This window comes from Hyperoodon ampullatus (genome assembly GCF_949752795.1).
Source record: "Hyperoodon ampullatus genome assembly, chromosome: 10".
Lineage (NCBI taxonomy): Eukaryota > Metazoa > Chordata > Mammalia > Artiodactyla > Ziphiidae > Hyperoodon > Hyperoodon ampullatus.
The window spans coordinates 86,107,342-86,131,239 of NC_136923.1; the positions used below are offsets into that span (position 1 = coordinate 86,107,342).

Below are 23,898 nucleotides of genomic sequence, written 5' to 3' on the forward strand. Positions count from 1 at the left end.
GAGAGTCAGTAGAATGAGGTATATATGTCATCCTGGACCAAGGAGAAGGGGGTAGGGGTCTGGGACTTCAAAGGGAAGGAAGGCAATTCACAGGAAGAGGAAAAAGAGCACGTTTGGTAAACAAATGTTTGCTGCATCTTACAGAGACAGAAGAACAGAGAGGAATTTTAACAAACAGACTTTGCTAGGTTCCTCCCTGTGTACCACACCTAGTTCACATTATACTGTATTTATTTATGGTGAGAGGTCCCTTCCTGGAACAGGTCTTCTATCTAAATCCTTTTGGGTAGTTAGGGGGAAGGTCAAAGATTCTTTCTGAATCCTTTAGACCTTGACTCGTTCCAGCTTGAAATAATACACATGCCAAAGTGGCACATCTTGGCGTGTCCTGCCCTGAACCCCACTATGGCCCTGGGATGTAAACAAGACAGGCTTCCCATTGCCATGAATAAATAATAGAAATAACTTTGTATGTTTCTGCATTTACCTGTTCTTTTCTTCCTTCCCGTCTCTTTCCTGTTTTTCCTTTGAAGTTCTTGAGGCCGAATCTGGCTCCTAAGTCAAAGGAAGCCTGCACCAAAGACCTCTCAGGGCCATCTCTGAAGCCTGCTTCCACCCACCGTGTGAGTCAAAATGGCTCCCCCCACAGGTGCGCTCTCTTCATTGCTGCTGCTGGTGACCCTTACAGGTAGGAAACCGTTACCCTGGAGACACCACCAGACATCACACTTGGACTTCCTATCTTTGGCTTAAGTAACTCAGATCAACCTGAGGAGGTGAAGGTGCTGTGTGTTTGCTTTCCAACAGACTTCTTTCACATATAAAAAGGCAGACTTCGGGCTTCCCTGGTGGCGCAGTGGTTGAGAGTCTGCCTGCCGATGCAGGGGACACAGGTTCGTGCCCCAGTCCGGGAAGATCCCACATGCCGCGGAGCGGCTGGGCCCGTGAGCCATGGCCTCTGAGCCTGTGCGTCCGGAGCCTGTGCTCCGCAACAGGAGAGGCCACAGCAGTGAGAGACCCGTGTACGGCAAAAAAAAAAAAAAAAAAAAAGGCAGACCTCATGCATAAGTGGTTTCTGGAAACAGGCATTTAAATTTTTTATCATGACTATTTTGGGGGAAATAAAATCACATTTCATATATACTAGGAAAACCATGTATTTATTTAAAAGAATTGCATAGTAGATCTTTTTTGGAAAGCAAATGACAGACTTTTTTTTATCTTAAATCTTTATTTTCATATAGTCTGTTTGCTTATTGTGGACACACCATGGCATAAAATCATTGGTGAGCATCAATTCTGATGATTCATGCCCCAGCTAGGCCAGCCAAGCCAGCCAAGCCCCTTTGAACTTACCAAAGATTGAGGATGGAGATATGGCCAGGGTTTTATATGGTTTTATATCCAGGGTTTGTCCAAGTATGGTAAAACCATGCTGAGGCTTCCCTGAGAGTGACCCTTGTTAAAATGTGGTTTCCTGGGCCCCATCCAGACCTACTGAATCAGAACTTCTAGTGGGTGTGACTCAGGAGTCTGAAGCATCTAAATTTTTATAAGCACAATTTTAGATCATACAAGGGCCACTTTAGGAAATACTACAATCAGGAAATGCATATCATTTCCTGAGGATTACTCTCCCCACGCCATCCATCCATCTTATTAAATTCACCACTGCTTAGTATGCAAGGCAAGATGTTCCTTTATTCCATACTTAGTGTACTCTATACTCTGGAAAATGCTGTCGTTAATGTTTGAGCCCTCTTTTCTCTCTCTCTCTCTCTCTCTCTCAAATCCCCACTTTTTCACTGCTTTTTGTCTTTTTCTTATGAGGTGTTTTTCATTAGTTCAAAGTTCCTGAGTTACTGAGCCCAAATAATGTTATTTAGGGTTTGTCTGTCTTTTCTCTCTATCCTCTTTACCTTTGATAAGATGCTAACCGATGATTTTATTGATTTGTCAACAATCATGGAGTGCCTACTGTGTTCATGGATTGGGCTGGCAATTTGTAGAGGGGACAAACGTGTGAGTGTTTCTGGTCTCTTCAAGAATGTTCTTGAGTGAGTCTAATAGATTCTAAAGTAATTATGGCAACTTGGCCCAAAGGGAGAGTGGTTTAGTTGTTGGGAAACCCACCTTTTCAGACTTCTTTCTTTAGCGTTCAGACCTCTGCTTAAGGTATGTATATCTAAACAGCCCATTGGATGATTTTTTGCAGAACAAAATGATGATCTGTCCCAGAGGTATTGGGTTGGCCAAAAAGTTCCTTTGGGGTTTAAGTAAAAATAAAAGACACATTTTTCATTTTCACCAAGAACTTTATTGAACAACGTATTCACCATTTTGTTCCACTACCTTTTGCCATTTTTCAGGCAACTTCATAATTCCATCTTCCCAAAACTTTTTATTTTTTTGAGCAAAAAACTGTTCCAGGTACGTTTTACAGTCTTCCAGGGAATTGAAATTTTTTCTGTTAAGAGAATTTTGTAAAGAATGAAATAAATGGAAATCCGAAGTTGCAACGTCTGGTGAATATGGTGGATGAATCAGAACTTCCCAGGTAAGCTGTAACAGTTTTTTCCTGGTCATCCAAGAAACATGTGGTCTTGTGTTCCCCTCATGGAAGATTATGCGTTTTCTGTTGACTAATTCCAGAGTCTTTCATGGAGTGCTGCTTTCAGTTGGTCTAATTGGGAGCAGTACTTGTTGGAATTAATCGTTTGGTTTTCCAGAAGGAGCTCATAATAGAGGACTCCCTTCCAATCCCATCATATACACAACATCACCTATTTTGGATGAAGACCGGCCTTTGGTAGGGTTGGCGGTGGTTCATTTCACTTGCCCCATGATCTCTTCTGTTCCACATTCTTGTACAGTATCCACTTCTCATAGTCCATCACAATTTGTTTTAAAAATGGAACGTTTTCATTACGCTTCAGTAGAGAATCAAGTGCAGAATTACGGTCAAGAAGGTTTCTTTTACTTAACTTCTGTGGAACCCAAACATCAAAGCAATGAACATAACCAAGCTGGTGGAAATGATTTTCAACGCTTGATTTGGATATTTTGAGTATGTTGGCTATGTCCCACGTGGTATAACATTGATCGTTCTCAATTAATGTCTTAATTTGATTGCTATCAACTTCAACTGGTCTACTGGACCATGGAGCATTGTCCAGTGAGAAATCTCTAGCACAAAACTTAGCAAACCACTTTTGACATGCTCGATCAGTCACAGCACCTTCTCCATACACTGCACAAATCTCTTTTTGTGTTTCAGTTGCATTTTTACCTTTCTTGAAATAATAAAACATAATATGCTGAAAACGTTGCTTTTTTCTTCCATCTTCAATATTAAAATGGCTATACAAAAATTCACCAATTTTGATAAGATTTTTTAAAATGCACGCTGATATGATAGCTGTCACAACTGAATCTAATAAAATTGTTTCCAATGAAGTTAAAGACAACTAAGTGCTACTAAAGCCATCTTATGGCAAAAAACCAAACAAACTTTTTGGCCAACCCAATAAATGGCGATTTCCACCTTCAACCTGATGGAAAACTTTAAGCTTTGTGTTGAAGGTTCCTGCCATGCTTCTTACCCACGTGTAACAATTTGCTTATTCCAGGGTCACAGCCTTTCCCCTGTATAATGGTTTCTGTGACACGGTTTTATAAGTTGGCTTTTAAGCTTCTGGTGGCTAGAGCCAGAAATGAAACATGATAGTTCTTATGAATCATATTGCCCAAAAGGAGAGGACCCAACAGTTGTTCAAGGGAAATAAAATATATCCTGCCATTTGCGTTTGAAAGAAATTTCTAGTTTGAGTCTTCATTTAAAGGCCCCTTCATTTAAAGGAATGTAGTGATATCTTTACAAATAAGGACACTATTTTTGAGAGTAGAGCTGGGAGTTGGAGATTACCTGCCTATTTTATACACTATTTTATACACTCTTGACCTTAATTAGAAATGCTATTTTGTTATGTTCAGCAGACTTATTTTTTTTCCTCCTCTCCGTATCTGAGACTAAGCTTTTCTTTAGAAAATAGAAGGCTAAAACTATTAAGGTGATTTTTTTTTAAAGTAGATTTGGTTTGAGAAGATGTCATTTCAGTTGAATTAAAGTGGTTGGTTGCTAGCTTATTCATTGGGAAGGATGTATATTTATTATATCTAACTCTTATTGAATTGGACCAATTAGACTTTCCTGTAGAGTCAGTGTTAGTCATTGAATGATTCTTTAAAATTTATAACAATGATGATATGTATGCAGGTAAAATAAAAATAAGATGATTCTTGGGCTTCCCTGGTGGCGCAGTGGTTGAGAGTCCTCCTGCCGATGCAGGGGACACGGGTTCATGCCCCGGTCCGGGAAGGTCCCACATGCCGCGGAGCGGCTGGGCCCATGAGCCATGGCCGCTGAGCCTGCACGTCCGGAGCCTGTGCTCCGCAACGGGAGAGGCCACAACAGTGAGAGGCCCGCATACTGCAAAAAAAAAAAAAAAAAAAAAAGACGATTCTTATACTGTATTTAACCATTTCTCTTACCTCCGGTTAGAAGTGATCTCTGTCATTATGAAAAATGTAACAGTTATTAAGAGAATGATCAGTGATGAGCCCTCACTAGAAAAGAGATCCTTTGCTGTTCTGAGCTCTGCAGCAGAACAGTGCTCATCGAACTGTATGTGGTGAGGGACCAATTTATTTTTATTTCCAATCTACCACCAACAGATTCTTTGGTAAAAAAAATCAACAAACAATTTCTACTGAAAGAAAAATGCACAGTGTAAAAGTTGTGGGTTTCAGTTTTATTCAGGGACCTTCCTGAAGACTATAGCCCAGGAAACAGTCTCTCAGTAGCTCTAAGGGAACTGTTCTGAAGAGATAGGAGGAGATGCCCATATATATATGATTTGGGGCTAGAGAATACGTGCAGTCAAGCACACATTTTAGTAAACGATTACTGCTAGTCACAAGGAACAGATATCTCAGCTGATGATTTAGTGCTTTTCTATGTATGGGAAGATACAAGAATCTGGGCTCATTAAAATTCTTCCTAAGATATGCATCTAAGTATCTATAGGGCCTGTTTGTCCAAAGCACAGAGCGCCTTATCCTGTTTCTCATCCTGAATTCATTTCGGGGTGCACTGCCAGTGACTGCAGTGGGTAATGACTTTATCCTTGTAGAACTGGATGGTGGGCAGCATTCGTTGTTTTACAAAATAAACAAAACAGGAAAGTGATTTTTGTCCTTGGATGTCAGGGAATGACAAATTGCTACAGAGGTTTCTAAAAGCCCCAGTTGCCCTTATTCTTTTTTTTTTTTTTTTTTTTTTTTATTGCGGTACGCGGGCTTCTCACTGTTTTGGCCTCTCCCGTTGTGGAGCACAGGCTCCGGACGCGCAGGCTCAGCGGCCATGGCTCACAGGCCCAGCCGCTCCGCAGCATGTAGGATCCTCCCGGACCGGGGCAAGAACCCGTGTCCCCTGCATCAGCAGGCGGACTCTCAACCACTGCGCCACCAGGGAAGCCCTGCCCTTATTCTTTATGGACTGGTCACAGCGTTTGTGGCCTGCAGATCACACTTAACGTAGCACTGCTCTCCTGCCTGCTGTATTTGCCAACTGGCAACATTTGTAGTTCATAGTTTAGAATGTGCTTAAAGCTAATTTTTTTTTTTTTTTAAGATGTTGGGGGTAGGAGTTTTAATTAATTTATTTATTTTTGCTGTGTTGCGTCTTCGTTTCTGTGCGAGGGCTTTCTCTAGTTGTGGCAAGCGGAGGCCACTCTTCATCGCGGTGCGCAGGCCTCTCACTATGACGGCCTCTCTTGTTGCGGAGCACAGGCTCCAGACACGCAGGCTCAGCGGCCATGGCTCACGGGCCCAGCCGCTCCGCGGCATGTGGGATCTTCCTGGACCAGGGCTCGAACCCGTATCCCCTGCATCGGCAGGCAGATTCTCAACCACTGCGCCACCAGGGAAGCCCCAAAGCTAATTGTTATAGACCTATATTTAGGACAAGTTTTTCTCTCCTTTGATATGTCATCAGAATTGATCTATCATCAGAATAACCTGAGATGTTTAAAAATTCAATTAACAACATGACATTGTTCCTAAAGCAAACCTTTATAGTTGGGTTTTGGGTAAGGAGCAAAATATTACACTGTAAAAGCAATACGCACGTAGAAAAGAATGCCTCTCTTCCCTGAGTGGAGTAACATCATATAAAGAGAGTGGATGGACGGTTAGATGGACAGGTGGACGAATCTATGGATGGATGGATGGGGGTGAAAGGATGGGAGGACAGATGTATGGATGGGGCTGTTGATGGATGGGCTCTAAAGCAGTGGACTTTCTATAGGAGATGCTGGTGGTTTATTTGCTTGCCAGAAGTGATATGCCTCGCTTCCTTATTGGAGACTGCGTGTTTGTAGGTTGTGCCTGTACGCAGTGCAGTGAGGGGAGGACGTATTCCAATGCCATCATTTCTCCTAACTTGGAAACTAGCAAAATCATGCCAGTGCCTCAAACCACCCCCGTGGTAGACTGCACATCTGCCTGCTGTGACCTGTACAGCTGTGACCTGGCCTGGTGGTTTGAGGGCCGCTGCTACCTGGTGAGCTGCCCTCACAAGGAGAACTGCGAGCCCAGAAAGATGGGCTCCATCAGGTCTTACCTGACCTTTGTGCTCAGGCCCGCCCAGAGGCCCGCACAGCTGCTGGACTACGGGGAGGTGATGCTGAACAGGGGTTCCCCGTCAGGAATCTGGGGGGACTCAGCTGAGGATATCAGAAAGGACTTGGCCTTCCTGGGCAAAGATCGGGGCCTGGAGGAGATGTCTGAGGACTCAGATGGGGAGCTGGAGCGGAGCCTCTTCCGGCCCATCGGCAAGCAGGAGCCCCGAGGGAGCGCCGGGTACACGGATTGGGGCTTGCCGGCCGGTGGCAAGGGAGGTTCCAACTCCTCTGCTGGAGGCAGCCCAGCAACATCAGCGGAGCAGCAGCAGGAGGGCCCAGAGCACCGTAAGCTGAACGAGTCGGCGTGGACCCCGGCCCCGAAACCCTCCCCCGGGGGAAGGTTTTTGCTTCCCTTGGTCACTACTCCACCTTCCGGAAGGGAACTGGAGAAAGAGACTTCTCAGCTCCAGGAGCAATCCAGCAACAGCTCTGGAAAAGAGGTGGGTGTGGCTGGTGTGTGTAGGAGAGGGTGGGAGGGGCTGAGTTCACTTTCAGAGCCCGGCCCTCATTTGGACACACGGCACGCGAAGCTTCCTTTTGGGGGCACCTATTAAGGTATCGTCTAAAAAAGATGACTCTCAGAACCTTCCAAACAAAACATCCTCTTCCTCTGTTGTGCACTCATGACCAGACTGTTTAAAAGAGCAAATATTTCTTCTGCCTTCACAAGTCAGCCACGTAATGATGACTTAGTGCGTCTCCTTAGAGAGGCCTCTACCGGTATCTCAGATGAATGAGGTTTTATAGAAGTTTCTGGAGCCAGCCCGTATACACAGCGCGTGGAGCCAGAGGCTTTGCAAATCTCTCGTGGTAGGTTTTGTAGGAGCAGAAAAAAATTTTCTCCTTTCCTTCTAAGTTTTTTGGTTGGGGTAATAATTAAATTGCCCTAAGATAGATTAACAGGAGAAAAACAAATTTACTTTGGTATGTATTGGAGACCCCATAAAAATATGAGAGGTGACCAAAGCAGGAAGGCTTTGTATCTTTTAAACAAAGAAACAATCAGTCTGTGAAGAATTGACAAGCCAAAGAGGATTAGGCTTGGGGTAATAAGTTGGTGACAAAGTATCTGTTAAAGATAAGTATCCGTTAAAGATAAGTATCTGAGGCATGTTAACATTTTTAAGAGTTTGAGCAAAAATGCATTCAAATCAGGCAGCATCCAGTACAGCAGATATAAAGGAGCTCCGAGGAGCTGTACAAAATGAAAAACTTTTTTAGGCAGGAGTGGAAACAAGGGATATAAGGCCAAAAAGTGGGTTGGTTATTACCAGGTTACTTTCCTTTAAGGGGTAGTAGGGGTTTATCAAGCAGATTACCTCAAAATTATTCCTGATTGACTGGTTTAAGATTCCATTTCTGGGAGAGCTGAAACTGTAATTAAGTCTTGGTTTGGGGGCTTAACATAAACGACTCTGTTTGGGGCCTGTTGCTTTAACACAAGGTTTGTTTCTACAGCCTTCTCAGCCCTAAATTTCCTCTCTGTGGTGATAAGAATACCTTCTATCCTCCTGGTACAGTGTATTATTTTCCACGAAAGTACATATTTTCACCTATAGTCACAATTAAATTTTTTTGAGCTGCATTAAGTTGTAGATAATCCTTGCAAGGAAGGGTACCTTTTGCATGGGAGATTTGTCTCTTGCTTTCAGGGGGGGGACAAAGGAGGGTCAGAGTGTCCTTCTTGCACTGTCTGTTTCTCAGGTACCTTTCATTCAGAATAATCAGCATGCCAAAGTGCTATCTTTTAGAGTGACATTCTGACCCCCTACAGTTTCTTCAAGACCCAACAGGTTCTGAGGTTGCTTGGAACTCACCAGTGATAAGAATCAGTTGGATAGGAGGAACAAGATACTAAGGAGAGAACATAAGCTGTACAGAACTTTCCATGAAAAACACAGGTGAAAAGAATGGGAACCTTTGGGAGAGCAGACATACCCAGAACAGAGGGAAGGTTCAAGTGCTAACAGCAGAAGGTCAGGGAGCTAGAGGAGGAGGCTGCACTGTGGGGAGAGTAGTGGGAGCTCAGAGACTGCTCATTTGGGAAATACCAGGACAAGGTGAGGATGACTACATGTGTGCTGATCAGGAGAAGCCGAATGCAGTTGGCAGTAAAGTGACAAAAGGACAGGTCATGGGAGAATTTAGTGTATTTCAAGATACAAGGGAGCAAATCAGAATGTAAAGGGACATAAGCCAATTAAGATTTTTTTTTAAAAAAAGGAAAATATTATTTAAGATATCAGTGCTTAGGTTAGAATAAGTGAAGAAAGCTGGATTGAATTGACTAGACATTATAATCTCAACCATTAAAACTTGCTAAACATTCTTTTAAGCAGTGAGATTATCAGCTTTTTTCCTGCTTTGATGTATTTTTCGTTTCAAAGTTTTCATATTTTTCTGTCCTTGTACTTGTCTTATGGTGTTCTTTTCCCCCATCCCTGAGTATTAACACATTTTACCTTCTTTTATGTGGCTAAGTGAACTGCAAAAAAGAGTAGCTGTGTTTTCAATAAATACCAACGCCCTCCCCCGCCAGTTAACATTTGAGTTACAGCTTTTCTTTCTGTGGATCTCACACTCAGCCGCCCCTTTGGGTCTCCTATCTTCTTAGCCTGAGTTTTACTTATCTGGCTCCATACGGGCACTGGCAGTTGAAGCTCAGAAGAGCATTTTATTATCATGTTGTGAGATTTTCCCCCAGCACATAACATTTAATTTAAAACTTTAAGTTGGATAACCCTATAACCATAATCTTAAATTATAAATTATATACAGTGGATGATATGAATAGAGATCATTTACTCTAGAAACCTGTTCATTGTTGAATTATCTGATTGTCTTCAATTATTGCTACTCTAAGTATTTTCTCTCTTTTTATCTTGAATGTTTTCTGTATGTGTATGTTTGCCTATAATAATTCTCCAACCCAGAGTTGCCTTACATTTTTAGCAGGTAGCAAAGAATATTTAAAAGAGATGGTCTAGAGTTCCAGTGGTTTGCAATGTTAGACATGGTATTTCAAATGCTACTGAATCTAATTTTTGAAAACGTCAATGACATGGTGTTGTCTTGAAGAGTTCAACCTTTGTTTTTCCCCCATAACAACTTATCCTGTAATTGATCTCCTAGGTCCTAATGCCTTCCCATAATCCTTCTCCAACCAGCCTGGAGTTCAGCCCAGCCACCATGGAGAAAAGCCCAGTTCTCACAGTCACCCCATGGAGCACAGAGCGTAACATTTCAACCCTTCCCGCTAGCACCCTCCCCACTGAGTCCGCCCCATCTCAGCAACCTGTATCTGCTCCTACTGCCCCCAGGACAGGTAATTAAAAAAATATAACTGGAAGAAATGTACTGAAGACACGCTGTAGAATGTAGTAGTGACAACTTCGAAAGTATACTCATTCCCTCCGGGCACGTTTTTGAGCATCCATCATGTGCCAGAAATGATGCTAGGCGCTGGGAATAAAAAGATGAATAGATATTGTCTTTTCCCTCCTTGACTCTATAGTCTAGAGGGTGAGGCTGAATGACAAATAGATGGTTTGATACAGTACAGTAAGTGCTTTGAGAGGCTGCTATGGGAGAGAAAAGGAGCAGCCTGGCTGACCGGCTCAGAGGGGCCACAGAAGCCTTTCCAGAGGTGGTAATGCTAGGATAGATGAGCCAGCAAAAATGGAGCCGGCATGCTGTTCAGGTCGAGGGAGCGACATGTGTAATAACAATAATGATAATTACACTTACTGAGCACTTATCCAGGGCCAGGCACCACGCTCGGCATTTCCCGCCCATCCTCTCATTCACTGCCTGTGCCAGGGAACAGAGGGACAAGAGCTCAAGGGGCATTTTGGGAAGAGCTATAAGGGGTTTAGTATGGCTGACACTGATCATGTAAATGGAGTGGAAATGGCAAGGTCTGAGTCTAGAGTGGTGAGCAGGGCAGTATTTTGAAGGATCCTGTGTTCTGTGCTAAGGAATTTGTGCTTTATTGGATGAGTAGAGAGAATCCCTGAATGATCGGAAGCAGGAAAGTGAAATGATCAGACTGATATCAAGAAAATAGTATGGGGTTGACCTGAGGCAAGAGGATCCATTAAAAAAACTGTAGTGAGTGGTTGCAGGGATGGAGGGAAGGAGCCAGATTCAAGCAATATTAGAAGGGCAGAATCATTAGAATTTGGTAAGTGGTTGAAGGTCACGATGAAGGTAAAAGGATACTAAGATACATGAACACATGGAACTGAAAATTAGATGAGTGGTTGGGCTGAAGATAAAGGACTGGGTGTCTTCGGTGTAGGGGTGATAGTTGAAGGCCCTCCAGGGAGAGCCGCGGGGTGGGCTGGGGAGAGGCCTGAGGGGTGGAACTTTGGAGCTGTCATTGTATTAGGAGCCGGGACAGCAGAAGGAGCCTATAGAGCTGACTGAGTGGCCGCGACAGAGAGGGAGAGAAAGAGGAGAGCGTGGACTGAGAGAAGGAGAGAGGAGAGGGTTCCATGTTGGAGGAAGTGATGAAGGGGCCGGGTGTTACAGGAGGATTGAAAAGCTCCCATGGGATTTAATACCAAAGAAGTTACTAGAGACTTTTGTCATGTTTCCCGAGCCTTTCTGTGGGTAATGTACTTTGAGGATCACCCTCTCTTCTTTGGTTATTTACTTTGATCCTGAGCTTCAGTAGAGAGAAGGCTAATGGTGGAGGAGCTGTACAGTATATGGAAAAGGAAACTGGCCTGGGAATTAGCATCCTTGAGTTCTAGTAGCACCTACCGCATAGAGTAGTTAGAGGAAGAAATGAATTGATAATCTTCAAGTCCTTGGAACAGAGCCTCTCAGAGTTTAATCTTGTAGATAAGTGGCTGTTGAAATAATACAGTTTAAATTAGTTAGATATTGGTGGATCTATTGCTAATGATCCACATAGCCTCAAGCAACTTACATTGCCTCTCCAGGGCTCAATTTCTTTATCTGTAAAATGATGGGTTTGGACCAATATCGCTTTTAGGTCCACAATTGCTGATTTTTCTTGAAAAGAGTCAGTGAAAGTGACAGGGAAGAAGAGCCAGAGAGAGCAGCGAAGCCTCTGCTGCTGGTCTAGGAAGGCACTCGAGGGACTGAGTACAGCCTGAGAGAAGTAGATTTAAATGAGCCACATCTCCATCTCACATCTCCAAGCAGCTAGGACCTCTAGAGAGCACTCAGCTTTTTTTTTAAGTCTTTGCTTTTCTCTATGCGATATCTTGACGTATCAATTGTATTTTACAAGGGAGACTAATGTCCAGTTGAGTCAAGCCAATTGAATGTATCAATATAATCCTGGTTATAGAGCAAGGCAACAAGCATTGTTCTGAATGCTGATTTAGTGACTAGGTGCTGCTGATGAGAGTGGATGTGCCTGCTGCTTGAGTTAAAATAGCCTTTTTATATTGAGGTTGACTGGCTTTTCTCTTGGAAAGGTTCCAAGAGCAAGACCATTGCAGTAATTCATGGAGTTACTATCAGAACTGAATGGCGTGTGATTAATGCTACAGAAACACTTATGATTACACTCCATCTTTTTAAGACTAAAAATAGCACATACCAGGGGGTCAAGCAAAGCTGGAAGCAGGAGAGAAAATAGACCCAATCCGCAGTACACTACCTGTTTTCACGCAGCTCTTGTCACCGACACCTTGCTCAGTCGATCTGAAGCATTATTTTCTCCACAGTGCCTACTCACGTTGACAGCTTTAAATTTAAGCAATCTACCCTGCAACATAATATAGGGCACAGTTCAGTTACTAGTCAGAGGGAATAAAGTATCTTAGATAAAATCGCATGAAGAACTATTACAAAAATATGTGTTATTTTATTTTATGGATACTAAAAACAAATCTATCATAGGGCAGTAATTTAACATCATTGAAGTATATGATGAAATGTACTATTTCTAATTAACTTTTAGTGAAAGAACTCATGGTGTCTGCTGGTGATAACCTAGTAATAACTTTGCCGGAAAATGAAGTTGAACTGAAGGCGTCTGTTGTGCCAGCGCCACCTGCAGGTGAGAGTTTGACTTTCCTCTGGGACCAGTAGGGGCCCATTAGCTGGTGTGTCCTTAAGGTGTCTTTACTGGTTATTTACAACTTTGATTCATTTTCACAACATAGTGAATGTCACTCTCGAGTGGATGACAAGGCTTTGATGATCATAAGCTTTAAAGTTTATTGAAATAGTTTAAAATGGAGTGAGAGGATAGGAATTAAATACAGAACATTTCCTTTAATTGGTCAGGATAAAAAGTCATACATTTCTGATGATGCAAAGCAGAGTGATATCTTAGAACAGGAGATGTTTCCATATACCAGCTTTTGACTTGTAATAACCCACAGAGCCTGGGAAAATTCCACTGTCAGGTGAGGGAGGTAGCACGTGCACAAAGGTTGTTTGCAGATATTTCAGTGGCAACATGTCTCTCAGGTTCTCAGGATCCCCACACCAGTTGTTCAAAAAATGTTTAAAATACTCTTTCTTCTGCTGATCCAGCACTCTGCTCTTCAGCAAACATTTGACCTATTCCTGTGACCTGTCAAATGCATTCTTTCTTAAAGTATATTCATTTTTAAGGTGTTTGAGTATTTCTCATTCAGGTTAGTTCCTTTATTCATTTTTCCCTATCACACATGGATCAAAATTTAAGCATAGATGTTAATACTTGGCATTTGTCATTTACTCCTTTCAGCTGAGGTAACTCATACTTTAACTATTACTAGAATCACAAGGTGGAAGACAGCTTCATCTTAATATAAAGAGATTTAATCTGTTCTTATGGCCTTCTATAAACCCCTACGACAGATGGAATGAATTTAAATCTCCTTGCCTTTTATTAAAAGGAGAAAAATACAGTGGATTATACTATGTTAAAATTTATATGTGTAGTCAGGTGTAGCAGTCTGGAAGGAAAGTCATCAAATGCTAACAATGAAATTAGGGCAATTTTTTAAAAACTTTCTATATTTTCTAAATTTTTTATAAGTTGTATGTTCTTATAATAACAAAGAAATTTTACATTAAAAAGATATAGATACCTTACTCTTCCTTACTTGGATGATAGTTGAAAGTTGAGTGCAGTATATCTAAATAAATTTCTGCTAGTAGATTGAAGACTGTCATTTTCCTCCCTCTGCCCAGATTATAGTGACTTCTAAGAGTTTATAACTACTCATATTTTTCTTTGCTCTCAGAAACAACCTACAACTACGAATGGAGTTTAATAAGCCACCCTGAATACTACCAAGGTGAAATAAAACAAAGACACACGCAAACTCTTAATGTCTCTCAGGTAAGTAACTGGTAACCGGTAGTAACTGACAGCGTACCTTAGAATTCAGGTAACACCTTCTTAGCTGTTGAACCTAGACGTCTCTCTTACGATTAAGATTAAAAGAAGAATATAAATGAATCAAGTTTCAAGCATGTAGGTAGACAGGTAGATTTAAATAAAGGGGCTTTCGGGATCTTTTCTTTATTTGACTTACTTGGCATGTCAGCCCAGGGAAGAGAGGCTGGCCCAGGCTGGTATGGGTCTCTGTAGTGAGGTTAAAGCCTGTGTTCCAACTCTTGCTCCCTTTGCAGTGTTAGAGACATTCTGGTCATCTCTGATTCTTAGGCACATTTCTAGGATTGCCAAAAATTCCATTCCAGTTCACATATGATTTGACTACCAAGTATTGCTCCAAGATATAAGCCCTCACAAGAAGAAATGTTCCCTCTTCTTGGCCCATAGATGATTATGTTCTCTTCATTTCTGATACTGCACAGCTCCTGGTGCAACATGAGTTAGCATCACCCCCATGCCACTGAGCGCTGTTTCTCGAAGGCTGGTACCCAGACCATTGACAGCTGACCCACCAGAGCTACTTGGTAAAAATGCAAGATTCCCATACACTCAAGTCTGAGAACTGCCACCCTCGGTTGGTCCATGTCACATATGCCTCTGTAAGCCCTGTGAACATCTGTAACTAAGCTGAAGGCCTTCCTGGGTGATCTTCAGTGTTCCAGAGTATAGGCTTCAGACATGTGGCAGTGTGTCCACAGGTCCCGAGCCCCTTCTCTATGCTGATTCCAGGAGAATGGCTTCTGGAATATTTAAGGATTTTCTAGGCAGTGGACCCATCCTGTTGTTTGCATGTTTATCAGTATAACTTTTCTTTATCTTGCAGTTGTCAGTAGGACTTTATGCCTTCAAAGTAGCAGTTTCTAGTGAAAATGCCTTTGGAGAGGGATTTGTAAATGTCACCGTTAAGCCAGGTAAGCCTGTGTAAGAGGACAGCCTCCTGTTGTACAGATTTATCTCAATTTTTGGTGCCTGGATAACATGGTAATATATTTTTTTAGTTTTACATTAGGCTCCATTGTAGAGAAAACATGCAAAGATTATACGGGTTTTTTCTTTCTTCTTTCTGTATTAATTCTTAGTACTTGCTTGACACTGCTGTGTAAGGTTGCAAGCTTATTGCTTGCTGTTCTTAGGTGTGGCAATAGCCTCCTCCGTCTGACATTTGCTGCGTTCACCCTTCTACCTCCATTCCCCGTGACTCAGCTTATCCTTAGGTGAAGGGAGTAACTCAGGGGTCAAGGGAAATGTATGCCATGGGCTTTCAAGCCCCCTGGTCCTTACAGGCCACCACTAGTCCATAGGTCAGTGCACTGGTGTGAATTAGAAATAGTGGCCCTTTGTCTGGGTGGGCACAGCCCTGGCTCAGTGCATGGAGCATGGGCCTTGAGCCTCTGCCACCCCCTCCTCTGGGCACAAGGGATGTGGGCCAGCTCAGTGCCAACCTCACCTCCAGCCTCTTCCCCAGGGGCTCACAGCTCCCCATTTTGCACATGCTGCCTGGTTATTCTTAGAGCTAAACGTGGCTGGCGGGGGCGGGGCCGGGGGGGCGGGGCTTCAAAGAGTCAAGAGCCAGCTAATCGTAGGAGCTGGAACCCTCCTCCGTTGCTCCTCATTTGCAGTTGCTGCTCAGGTTCTGTGACCAACCCCTTGCTTGTTATTACATGTGTTCATTGAGCCTGGGCTTTCATACAAAAATCTAAACCTGCAGACATGCTCCTAAAGTGTATAGGGGGGTTCCAAAACATTAAAAGTACTTTCCATAGTTGAGGTCTGCAGGATAAACACCTTCCAGACAGGATATTTATAACCAATTTTTGAAAATCAGATGGTTTATTTGGGTGGTGACAACTTGGGCTCAGCCCGTGTCCTTTTTTCTGTCACACAGCCAGAAGAGTCAACCTGCCTCCCGTGGCAGTTGTTTCTCCCGAGAGACAGGAGCTCACTCTGCCTCTGACGTCGGCCCTCATCGATGGCAGCCGTGGGTATCCTGCTATACTTCATGGGGTTTTGCCCTCTGCACTATGAGACGTAATGGGAGGTCTCTATTGAGGCTGTGAGGACTTATGGGCTAACTCACCAATAGATGAGCATCTAACTGTATCTTCAAGTCCTTCAGCTCCTTTAGCACAACTTCTCTGTCTTAGACTGAATTTCCCTTCAGTTATGTCTCATTTGTCTATGAAAAAATTCTTTAGGGTCTAGCTATTTGATCAGAATTAAAACAATTATTAAAGAATCTCCTTTCGATGTAGTATATGTGATGAGCAGTTGGAAATCACTTTTTTTAAAAAATTATTATTTATTTTATCTATTTATTTTTTTGGGCTGCGTTGGGTCTTTGTTGCTGCACACGGGCTTTCTCAAGTTGCGGCGAGTGGGGGCTACTCTTTGTTGCGGTGCACAGGCTTCTCATTGCAGTGGCTTCTCTTGTTGTGGAGCCCGGGCTCCAGGCGCGCAGCCTTCAGTAGTTTTGGCATGAGGGCTTAGTAGTTGTGGCTCACGGGCTCTAGAGCGCAGGCTCAGTAGTTGTGGCGCACGGGCTTAGTTGCTCTGTGGCATGTGGGATCTTCCTGGACCATGTCCCCTGCACTGGCAGGCGGATTCTTAACCACTGCACCACCAGGAAAGTCCCTAAAGCCTGTTTTTTTTTTTTTTTTTTTTTTTTGCGGTACGCGGGCCTCTCACTGTTGTGGCCACTCCCGTTGCAGAGCACAGGCTCCGGACGCGCAGGCTCAGCGGCCATGGCTCACGGGCCCAGCCGCTCCGCGGCATGTGGGATCTTCCCAGACCGGGGCACGAACCCGTATCCCCTGCATCGGCAGGCGGACTCTCAACCACTGCGCCACCAGGGAAGCCCTAAAGCCTGTTTTAAATGAAATATTTACACGAGAAAATACATTACATTTTGATTCCTCTAATTCAGTGCGATTTAGTTACAGAAAACTGTTCAGGATTATTAATCTGTTGCATGAACTTTTCTTTCCTTAAATGAATTAGATGAAACTGGCTCCCTTCCAGGTCTAAACTTCTGTGATTCTACTTAGTACATTTTGTTTGCTGTCTTTTAAAGTAGAAATAGGAGGTTTTCATGTAGGATACTACCTTTATCTGGATTTACACTTAATGATTAGGGTAGTAAAAGGTGTTTTGTAATTATATAGAAGCATCTCAATTCTTTATGAATCTGTCAGTTCAGATACCTATTTAACTTATCAGTAAGATATCATGTGTTGTAGTTGATTTGAGTTAAAAAAAAAAAAAAAAGAAAAAAAAGCAGTAGTGCCTGTCACTTTGCTTTTTAAATTCACAACTGAGTTGAAACACCCTCACTCAAATCTGGTGGAAATCCAGGAGAAAAATCATGATGTTAATTTAGAGAGAAGAAGTAATCCTCCTTCTAACACATAATATATGGCCATTGAAATCTGTGCAATTATATAATTTCATATAAAATCAAATGTAAACCCCAATAATGTAAATTACAAAATGTATGTTTTAATATTCTTGTATTTAATTCTAGTTTTCACTTATTTGTCAATCTTTCTAGACAGTACAGATGATACTAAAATAGTGAGTTATCACTGGGAAGAAGTTAATGGGCCCTTCCAAGAGGAGAAGACCTCAGCTGATACCCCTGTCTTACATCTGTCTAACCTTGTTCCTGGAAACTATACTTTCAGGCAAGTGGGTTTGCTTTCCAGCACTGATAATTTGACTATTTCCAATAGATGCCGATAGAACATTGTGCTTCTTTTCATTTTGCTCAGGAGGCAGGGCAGATTTGGTTTCCTCTGGGGTTTTGGTTGTCAGCCACTTTATACTCTGATACCATCATCAATAATATAAATTACAAGTGTGTATTTATTGGAAACCTTTGGATTTGGTTGTCAGGAATAGTATGGGATGGCATCTATTTTGCTGTGTTGAGATATGTGAAAGAAAGTTTCTATCTTCAGAGTGACAGTAAGGCAGATTTATATGATTTACCTGTTTCTTTATCTTTTTACAACTTTTAAAGATATAACTGAAATGGAATAAACAACATATTTAAGGTATAAAATTTGATGAGTTTTGACATTTGCATACACCTGTCAGACCATTGTCACATTCAAGATAATAAACATTTCCATCATCCCCAAAAGTTTTCTCATGCCCCTTTGCAATTCAAACCTCTCTCTATTCCTGTGCTTGGACAACCACTAACCTGCTTTCCCCCACTTTAAATTATCATGCACTTTCTAGAATTTCACATAAATGGAATTGTACAGTATGTGCTCCTTTTTGCCTGGCTTCTTTCACTCAGCAAATGAGTTTTGAGATTCATTCATGGTGTTGTCTCTATTGATAAGTGTGTTCCTTTTTGTTGCTGAGTACTATTCCAATGTATGGATATACCACAATTTATCCTTTCATCTAGTATGGACATTGGGTTGTTTACAACTTTGAACTATTACAAATAAAGCTGCCATGAACATTTGTGTACAAGTCTGTGTGGACATGTATTTTCATTTTTGTGGAGTAAATACTCAAGAGTGGAAAGGCTAGGTTCTACGGTGAGCTTATGTTTAACATTTTAAGAAATTGCCAAACTCTTTTCCAAAGTGGGTGTATTATTTTATATTCCCACCTGTAGTGGATGAGAGTTCCAGAATCCACATCCTCACCAACACTTGGTGTAATCAGTCTTTTTAATTGTATCTAATTTGATGGGTGGTTGTATCTCATTACGGTTTTAACTTGCATTTTCCTGTTAACTAATGATATTAAGCATATTTTAGGTGTTTACTGGCCATTCGTATAACTTCTTTTGTGAAGTCTCCATTCAGATCTTTTTCCTGTTTTAAAAATTGCATCTTGGGGCTTCCCTGGTGGTGCAGTGGTTGAGAGTCTGCCTGCCGATGCAGGGGACACGGGTTCATGCCCCGGTCCGGGAAGATCCCACATGCCGCGGAGCGGCTGAGCCCGTGAGCCATGGCCGCTGAGCCTGCGTGTCCGGAGCCTGTGCTCCACAACGGGAGAGGCCACAGCAGTGAGAGGCCCACGTACCGCAAAAAAAAAAAAAAAAAAAAAAAAAAAATTACATCTTACTTAGTTGTAAGATTTTTATACATTCTGAAACAAGTTCTTTATTTTATATATGTGTTGTGGATATTTCCCAGTATATGGCGTTTTGTTCTCTTAATGGTATCTTTTAAAGAGCAAAAGTTTTAAATTTTGATTGTCTAATTTATCAATTGTTTCTTTTATGTTTCATGCTTTTTGTGTTCTAAGTAACCTTTGTTTAATCCCAAGGTTGCAAAGATCCTGTTTTTTTTCTAAGTTTTATAGGTCTAGGTTTTATTTTTAGATCTGTGATCTATTTTGAGTTATTTTTATGTATTGTGTGAGATTTTTGAATGTTAAATCAACCTTGCATTCATGGGATAAACCCTATTTGATCATGATATTCTTTTTATGTAGCATGGGATTCAACTTGATAATATTTTTGTCAGGATTTTTATGTCTGTCTTCATGAAAGATTTGGTCTATGCCTTCTTCTCTCTTTCTCTCTCTCTGTCTCTCTCTCTGCATTGTCACAAGGTTTTGACATGAGGGTTATACTGGCCTAATAAAACAACTTGACCAGTGATCCATCCTCCTTTATTTTCTGAAATACTTATGAACAACTGGTGGTATTTCTTCCTTGAAAGTTTTATAGAATTCACCAGTAAAATCACCTGGGTCTGGAATTTTCTTTTGGGGAAAGTTTTGATAACAAATTCAATTTCTTTAATAGATGTAAGCCTATTTAGATTTTCTGGGTTTTTTTTTAATTTTTCTTTTTTATTTTATTTTATTTTATTTTTATTTTATTATTGGAGTATAGTTGATTAACGATGATGTGTTATCTGTTTTTTTCTTGTGTCAGTTTTTAGTAAGTTGTATTTTTCAAGAAATTCATCCATTCCTTCTAAATTATCATGTTTTTTGGCATAAAGTTGTTCATAGTATTTTCATATAATCCTTTCATGTCTGTAGTATATGTACTGATAACCTCTTTTTCATTTCCAATATTGGTGATTTGTGTTTTTTCTCTTGATAAGTCTAATTAAGGGGTTTGTTAATTTTGTTTATCTTCTCAAGGAACCCTAGAACTGTTTTAATTATATTTGCCTGTTTTCTAATTTGTTCTTTTCTGCTCTTTACTATTTCCTTACTTCTGTTTGCTTTTGATTTACTTTGTTCTTTTTCTTCTAACTTCTTAGAGTAGAATCTTGGTTCATTCATATTAGAGCTTCCGTAAAAGCTTATAAATCTTTCACAGGTATAATTTTCCTCTAAGTGCTGCTTAGCTGCACCCCACACATTTTAGCTTATTATATTTTTAAGACCTCATATACTGCTTTAAGAATCTGATGATTTCAGAGAAGGAGCCCATACATATGTATTTATGAATCCTCAGAAGTCTAGCCAGGTTAAGAAACTCTCAAGCATCTGACTGGATTCATCTTTGACTAAAAAGTCCACAGAGGTGCTCTAGAGTGCTTTAGATTTTACACATGTTGTAAAAACTTCTGTTTTGGTTTATTGGAAATCTCAGCTTAAGAAGCAGTTTACTCCATTAAGATAGCTATTATTTAAAAATTGGAAAATAACAAGTGTTGGTGAGGCTGTGGAGAAATGGGAATCCTTGTGCATTGCTGGTAGGGCTGGAAAATGGTAGAGCTGCTGTGGAAAACAGTTTGGCAATTCCTCAAAAAGTTAAACATAGAATTGCCATATCTGCAATCTCACTTTAGATATATACCTCAAAGAACTGAGAGCAGAGACTCAAATAGATGCTTGTATACTATCTTCGTCCATTCAGGCTACTATAACAAAAATAACCATAGACTGGGTGACTTTTAAATGACAGAAATTTTTTTCTCATACCTCTGGAAGCTGGGAAGTCCAAGGTCAAGGTGCTGGTAGATTTGGTGTCTGGTGAAGGCCCTCTTCACATGGTTTATAGACAGCCATCTTTTCACTGTGTCCTCACATGGCAGAAGGGGTAAGGGAGCTCTCTGAGGTCTCTTTTGTAAGAGTACTAATCCCATTCAGGAGGCCTCTGCCCTCATGACCTAATCACCGGCGGAAGGCCCCACCTCCAAATACCAGTCGCATTAGGGATTAGGTTTCAACATATGAGTTTTGGGGGAACAGAAAACATTCAGTCTATAGCATACTCCAATGTTAATAGAACAACACAGATGTCCATCAACCGATGAATGAGTAAACAAAATGAGGTATGTACATACAAAGAAATATTATTCAGCCTTAAAAAAATGAACTTCTGAGGCATGCTACAGCATGGATGAACTTTGAAGACATTTGGTTAACTGAATGAAGCCACTCACAAAAGGTCAAATATTGTATGATGCCACTTAGTTAAGGTGCCTAGAGTAGTCAAATTCATAGAGATAGAAAGCAGAATAGTGATTGCCATGGGGTGGTGGTAGGGGAGAAATGGGGAGTTAGTGTTTAATGGGTACAAAGTTTCTGTTTGGGATGATGAAAAAGTTCTGGAGATGGATAGTGGTAATGGTTATACAATAATGTGAATGTACTTAATGCCACTGAATTGTGCACTTAAAAATGGTTAAAATGGTAAGTTATATATACTTTACCCCAATAAAAAAAAAAGAAATTTACCTAGCTCTGAAAGCTTATTTTATTATTGAGTGGATTTCTGGGAATCTATAGGCCTTGTAAGGATAGAGTGAATAGCCACATGGGGCATCCAGTGCTCATGTGTGGGTGTTTTTTTTTTAAACTTTATGTTTTTAAGAGCAGTTTTAGGTTTACAATAAAATTGAAAGATATGGAAATTTCCCATATGTCCCCTGCTCCCCACACGCTCAGTCTTCCTGTTATCAACATGACTCACCAGAATGGTTCATTTTTTACCAAGGATTAACCTACATTGACACATCATGACCACCAAAACTCTATAGTTTACCTTGGGGTTCATTCTTGGTGTACATTCTATATGTTTGGGCAAATGTATCATGACAGATACCTATCATTATAGTATCATACAGAGTATGATAGTATTATAGTACCATACAGAGTATGATAGTATTATAGTATCATACAGAGTATTTTCACTGCCCTAAAAACCCTCTGTGCTCTGCCTAGTCATCCCTCTCCTTTTCCCCCTCCTCTGGTAACAACTGACCTTTTTACTGTCTTCATGGTTTTGCCTCTTTCAGAGTATCATACTGTTGGAAGTATATAGTAAGTGGCCTTCTCAGATTGGCTTCTTTCATGTAGTAATATGCATTTAAGATTTTTCCATGTCTTTTTATGGCTTGATAGCTCATTTCTTTATAGTGGTGAGTAATATTTCATTGTCTGGATGAACCACAGTTTATTTATTCATTCACCTACTGAGGGACATCTTGCTTGCTTTCAAGTTTTGGCAATTGTCCATAAAGCTGCCATAAACATTCATGTGCAGATTTTTGTGTGGACAGAAGTTTTCAACCCCTTTGGGTAAATACCAAGAAGCATGATTGTACAGTAAGAGTATGCTTGGTTTTTTTGTGGGGTTTTTTTGGTGACCTGTTTTGTGGCTTACTAAACATACATTGTACATTTGGTGTGGCCCTTGAGGAGGAGAATGCATTTAAAAGTCAAAATAGAGTAGCTTTTGTTTGTTTATCCAAGGTAAAACTTAGGTGATCATTGTGGATGTGATTTCAGACATGTTTGTGTATTGCTGAGAACTTGAATGTTCTGAACTGTATGGGATCTAAGGACACCACCAGTCATTCTCAAAACAATATCTGCTAGTAGCTTCCAGCTGCAACCTTATTGTCTGAAAGTCAGCACCTCTTATAGAGTATGTTTAGTTTTGTAAGAAATTGCCAAACTGTCTTCCAAAGTGGCTGTACCATTTTGCATTCCCACCAGTAATGAATGAGAGTTCCTGTTGTTCCACATCCTCACCAGCATTTGGTGTTGCCAGAGTTTCAGATTTTGGCCATAGTATAGATGTGTAGTGGTATCTCATTGTTGTTTTAATTTGCATTTCCCTGATACTGTATGATGTGGAGCATCTTTGCATATGCTTATCTGCCATATTCTTTGCTGAGTACGTATTTATACTAGTTTGATCTCTGGTTGAGGAACTAAAAAAAACTTGTCATGTATTTATTTTTAGTTTACCACACTGGCCGCCACAGCTTGATCCAGAAGAAATATAGGTTTCAAGAGACAAGTAACAGTGCAGGTGTTTTTAAAAAAATGATATTTTCTTCTTATAATAATAATAATGCATGTTTGCTATAAAAATAAAAAACAGAATGTATCTAGAAGCAGAAAGAAGGAAATTAAATACCTCCCATAATTCCACTACCTAGGAATAAACATCCTTAAGAGTACAGTACTTATATTTATGGTCCTTTTTCTATACACATAAACTTAAAACTTTTTTCTTACTTGGATCAAAATGTATAAGATGTTTTACAAGCTACCTTCTATATTTTCTTCTAAAATTAAAAAATTTTGTCTTTCATGTTTAAATTTTATCCATCTAGAATTGACTGCATGTCTACCGTGGTTAGATCCAATTTTATTTGTTCCCACATGGATAATCAGCCTATTGTCCCATTACTGTTTATTGTCTAGTCTGTCCTTTCCCAATCTGCAAGACCACGTCTCTTCTATATCAAATTGTCATGTATGAGTGGATCTGATTTTGGATTCCCATTAATTATGGATATCTGTGTCATTAAATATTCTGCAACATCATGTTTG

General features: G+C 40.8%; 1 protein-coding gene across 4 annotated transcripts in view; it reads left to right on the forward strand.

Annotated features, from left to right (window-relative positions):
- Positions 1 to 633: 633 nt before the first annotated feature.
- The window catches only part of KIAA0319, a gene marked incomplete at both ends in the record, with an annotated part of 47,009 nt that continues 23,744 nt past the window's right edge, over positions 634 to 23,898 (forward strand). For 3 of the 4 annotated variants that reach the window (XM_079712426.1, XM_079712428.1, XM_079712429.1), the window contains 8 exons: positions 634 to 688; positions 6,441 to 7,183; positions 9,876 to 10,068; positions 12,685 to 12,783; positions 13,964 to 14,061; positions 14,942 to 15,029; positions 16,004 to 16,096; positions 17,666 to 17,798. In XM_079712426.1, the coding sequence (XP_079568552.1) occupies positions 634 to 688; positions 6,441 to 7,183; positions 9,876 to 10,068; positions 12,685 to 12,783; positions 13,964 to 14,061; positions 14,942 to 15,029; positions 16,004 to 16,096; positions 17,666 to 17,798 (1,502 nt within the window). The remainder of the gene's footprint in view (positions 689 to 6,440; positions 7,184 to 9,875; positions 10,069 to 12,684; positions 12,784 to 13,963; positions 14,062 to 14,941; positions 15,030 to 16,003; positions 16,097 to 17,665; positions 17,799 to 23,898) is intronic. The other variant, XM_079712427.1, reaches the window with a different exon arrangement.